Consider the following 4,627-nt stretch of genomic DNA (forward strand, 5'->3'; position numbering starts at 1 on the left):
GTGGGGAGCGCAGGGATATGGGATATGGTCTGGTCAGGGATATGGGGTCATCAGGCTGAGCCCAGCTCCTGCTTTCTCTCTAGGGAGACCACTGAGCAGCCCCGTCTTAGGTCCTCTCTGGGAAGAGGGGTGGCAGCCCAGCAGCATGTAACCCCCTGACATGGTGGCACTAGCTGGATCCAGCCCCCAAGGACACATCAGCTGCTGGTGGCTGAACTGGTGGTGGTCACTTGCTGGAATCAGAGATCAATATGCTGTGGGCCCTTTCAGAGCCAGTGTCCAGCAGCCTCCAGGATTCTTTTCAACAGTGTGTAGAGGCGGGGATGGAAAATCCCTTCCCCTCTTGGTGCTGCCCAAGGATGGAGGCTTGGGCTCGGAGGATTTGTGCGTGTGTGTGTTTTGAAGTCACTGGGATGTGGAGTGATGCATGGGAAGCGACAAGCCACTTAACCCAGCAGACCTCCCACCGCAGATAAAACCCTGCCAGCCCTTCCTGTTGGATCGTGTTGTGTTGTGCTGGCCCCTTGATGGCTCTTGCAGAAGTGTGGAGGGCAGAGAGACGTCTGGAAATGGAGCTGTCACTGGCAGTGACAGGGCTTTGTGCTGGGGATGTCTGTGAGGCCATCAGGGCAGCACGTGGCCGGGCTCCACTAAGGGGGAGCCCAGGGAGCACCCAGACTTGTGGTTTGGATGCTGCAGACAGAAAGGGGCTCCTGTGTCCTCCTCAGCAAAGCCCTCAGGCACACCAAAGCCAGGACAGCAAAACTCCAGCCCTGGTCACCCCTATCCTGTGGTTAAGCTGCATGTGCTGACTGTCCTTCCTCCCCTGCCCCGGGGTCCCTGGAGTCAGGCCCCCTTGGGTTTCCTCCTTAAGAAAACACCCATGTTCTTTTTCCTTTTTTTTTTTCTTTTTCCTTCTTTATAACAAACTAAAGTGTAACTTGCACCTGACCTGACCTACTGCACGCGCCTATACCTGCTGCCCCTGTGAGTCCAACCACAGTTTACTCTCTGTTGCATCTCTCGCTGTGTGGTTTCCCTCCCGCCCTGCTCTCTCCCCTGGTCCATCACCCTCGTGTTGGGTGTTGCTCTGCCCATCTAGTCCCTTTCCCCTGGGCAAAGGGGCTGCTCCCGCCTCCCAGGTCTCCATAGCTCGGCTCTGATGGAGGGACCTAGCCCCAGAGCATCCTTGGAAGGCTGAAAGGTGCAATTTCCCTTTCCCTCTGCAGATTAAAGCCCTAGAAAAGTAGCTGGGCCAAAACCATGTTTTATGCGCAAGTGATGCCCACTTCTAGCAAGGAAAAAGCCTTTTCTCACCTGCCTTCAAACCCCGGAGCAGACAGGAGCCAGGCTGTGCTATCCTGCCAGAGCCAAGATCCCGGCCCTCGCCCTGTCACCCCATGAGTTTGCATGTCACTGGCACTCTGCTGTGGATGCCACTTCCCTGGAGATAAGTTTGCCCTCTCTGAGTGGTTTTGTGTGGTATCCTGCTGGGACAATGACCTCCTGGAGCTGTCCTCCATCGTTCCAGAGTGATGTTGCTGCCTTGGTGTGAGCTCAAAGGGTCCCATGTCCTGCCTGTGGGCACTTGGGGAGTGACCTGCTTAGCAGGGGTTGCTAGATGCGGACCCCCATCCCTGTCCTGGAGCTGGGTACCATGCAGCATCATTTCCCCAGCACCTGGGGCTCAGCTTAGCCCCACAAGGTTGAGAAAGCAGCTGGAGAAGCCCCACCTGCCAGGCTCTAGAGAAACCACCCCAAAACCAGGGCTTGGGACATGTAGGCGTCATGACTTGCTGCTTGTAGATGTCCAAGACGCTTGGAGCAAATGCAGTGTCAGCAGAGCCCCAAAGGGACTTTGCACCTTTCACCCCATTGCTACCCTACACTGCTGTCTGCCTGGAGCCCAGCACAGCCTTCATCCCCTCCTCTTCCTCCCCTCTCCGCCTGTGGCATTAGTTGTGTGCTGAGTTTGCTGGCTTGGGGCCCTGCAGGAAGGGAGGGAGAGGGTTTTGCAGCCATGGGGCAGTGCCAGCTGGGAGAGATGGGGCTGAGCAAAGCCATTGGGGTCCAGATGGGGAAGTAGGGTGTGGGGGGTCGGGTCTGTGCGGTGAGGGGACCTGCTATAAATGCAGAGCCTCTTGGAAGCGATGGCCATGGGCCAGGCTGATGTGGGGAGCCCCTCACCCTGCCCCACAGCCTGGCTGAGGCAAAGCCCTGAGCACTGTTCCCATTCTGGCTGTCTCAAAGCAGGTCCCTGGGCTCGGATGCCAGTGCCGTGCTGGGGCGGGGGTGCATGCTGCAGTCCAGGCTGCATGGCTGGGTTCGGTGCATGCTTCACGTTCACCCGTCGGTGCCAGCAGGATCAAACCCGGCGCCGAGCTCTGGGGAGGATCCAATGCTCTGGCTCCGCCACGGGCTGTTTCTTGGGCTCCATCCTGCCCTGCCTCCCTGCACAGCCCTGCGGGAAGGGAAGGGTCCCCAGAGAGCAGGTATTTGGCTTTGAGGCTAACGGGGAGAGTCCAGCCCTGGGTCTCTGGGTTGCTGGGTGTCTTCAGCACACCCCGGCATGCTCCAAGGGGGGATGCGGAGGTGCTGGGTGTGGGTAGCCCAGCAGGGTTCCCCCTTTGCTGTCCCCATCCTTCCCAAGGAGGGAAATTCCAGTGCCGGGTTTGTCCTGGGATGAAGCTGAAAGGCTGAGCAGAGCCTGGGCTGGGCTTTGCCTTCCTGCTCCTCCACCCTCACACTGCATGTGCTGCCTCTGCAGCCCGCGCTGGGTGCCCAACCCTGCTGCCTGCCGGGTCCGGGGGCCGCTGCTCTGTTAACTCTTCTTCTGCTTGGTGACTCCTTCTTTCTTCCAGGCAACCCGCCGGGCCAAACTAAAAAAGCGCTGAAGCAGCGATTCCTCAAACTGCTGCCCTGCTGCCGGCCCAAATCCATCCCCTCGCTCAGCGAAAGCAAGTGCTTCTTCTTGCCTTTGTGTGTGTGTGTCCCTGGCGGTGCTGCTGCCTGCCCTCCGCCTTGGCCCTACCTGTGGGAAGGGGATGCCTCCATCACTCCCTTGCCCTGGGTTTGGGGCTGTTAGGATCAGTCCTGACCCAGAGGGCTCCGATCCAATGGGCTCCACACCCACCTCTGTCCTCGCCTGCTTCAAGGCTGGTTTTCCCCCTTTCCATCTCCCCAGAGTGGCTCCCACAGATGCACTGCGGCGAGCCCCGCTTTGGAGCTGGCTTGGAGCAGTGGGACCCTCCCAGTGCTGGTTTAAGGGCTGGGGGGTTGTTGCTCAAAACTCAGTGTTGGTTTGGAGATGGAGGTGTGATGCGGGGTGGGGCGAAAGGGGCTGGGCAGGGAGTGAGTGCAGAGCTGCCCGGAGCCCCCTACCCTCCCTGCACTGGGTGTGCTCAGCCCCTTGGTGAGCCCAAGCCCCTGGCTGGGGTCTCCCCGTGCCCCATGGTGTGAGCTGTTCCCTCCTGGGAGAAGAGGTGAGTATGGAGGGGCAGGGGCTGATTCACCCCATGGAGTGGGGGGTACCCACTGTGGGGCCACAGCCCCTCTCGGTTGCAGTGGGGTCTGGGATCGTGCAGCTTGCCAGTTGGTGGGGAGAAGCGATCGATGAAGGGGTAGCATAGCAGGCAAGATGGGGTCGAGACAAGGCCGGGGGGCCATTTGGGGCTGGGGGTTCTGAGGGACAGCTCTCCTGCTGGACGTGAGCCCTGATGCAGTACAGACCTGCAAGATGTCCAAGGTCTCGGCTCCACAAGACAGATGCCTGTGCTAGGGGGAGGAGAAGGGTGGGCGGGAAGAGTCTCAGCCTTGTGGGGGTTTCACACCCCCTTTCTGCCCAGCCTGGGCTGTGTTAGCTGTGCCCAGTGTCAGCTGCTAGTCTGCACCCCAAGCATAGACCCAGCTCTGGCTGAGCAGGGCACCCCAAAAAGGTGTCACCCTGGGCAGGTGTGAGAGGACAGGGTGTGCTGCGCAAGGTGCCTCTCCTGCCCCCCGGCACAGCAGGGCAGGGCGGGATGGTGCTGGCCTCAGCTGCCCTCTCTTCCCCTGGGTTCCTTGCAGACAGCGTTGAGGATGAGTTTGAGCTCTCCACCGTCTGCCACCGCCCTGAGGGGCTGGAGCAGCTCCAGGAGCAGACCAAGTTCACCCGCAAAGAGCTGCAGGTCCTGTACCGAGGCTTCAAGAATGTAAGTACCCCTTGACCAGCTTTGCTAACCCCCCCACCTCCATTGCCATGACCACCTTGGAGAGTGCTTCACACCCAGCGGTGCCCAGGGTTTGCAAAGGCTTTCGGACCTTGGAGTTGAAGTTTATATCAGGCTATGGCCTGATCCCGCCTCCAGGGAGCTCAGCAGGGAGGCCTGATCCAGCACTCCATCCCTTGGGTGCAAAGAACCTCCTTGCTTGAGTGCCTGGGATGCAGAGCCCCTCCAGCAAAGGTTGCAGCCCACAAAATCAGGCAGATGCTCCAAGCAGCCTTACCAGCCACCCCACCAGGCAGCAAAGGGCTGGGGAGTGAGGCAAGGGAGCCATAGGGATTTAGGGGGGTGTTCAGCCCCTCTCCACAATGGAGGTGACACTATGGCTTGTCCTCGGCGGGAAGGCCGCGCGGGCACGGCCATGA

The 4,627-nt window shown here is 59.9% G+C and overlaps 1 protein-coding gene across 1 annotated transcript in view; it reads left to right on the forward strand.

Moving 5' to 3' along the window:
- Positions 1–2,861: 2,861 nt before the first annotated feature.
- KCNIP2 (Kv channel interacting protein 2) overlaps positions 2,862–4,627 on the forward strand; it is a gene marked incomplete at its 5' end in the record, with an annotated part of 3,977 nt that continues 2,211 nt past the window's right edge. Inside the window, 2 exons of the mRNA XM_010139012.1 lie at positions 2,862–2,957; positions 4,066–4,190. Coding sequence (XP_010137314.1) covers positions 2,862–2,957; positions 4,066–4,190 — 221 coding nt within the window. The remainder of the gene's footprint in view (positions 2,958–4,065; positions 4,191–4,627) is intronic.

The sequence above is a fragment of the Buceros rhinoceros genome, unplaced genomic scaffold, assembly GCF_000710305.1.
Source record: "Buceros rhinoceros silvestris isolate BGI_N320 unplaced genomic scaffold, ASM71030v1 scaffold35580, whole genome shotgun sequence".
Lineage (NCBI taxonomy): Eukaryota > Metazoa > Chordata > Aves > Bucerotiformes > Bucerotidae > Buceros > Buceros rhinoceros.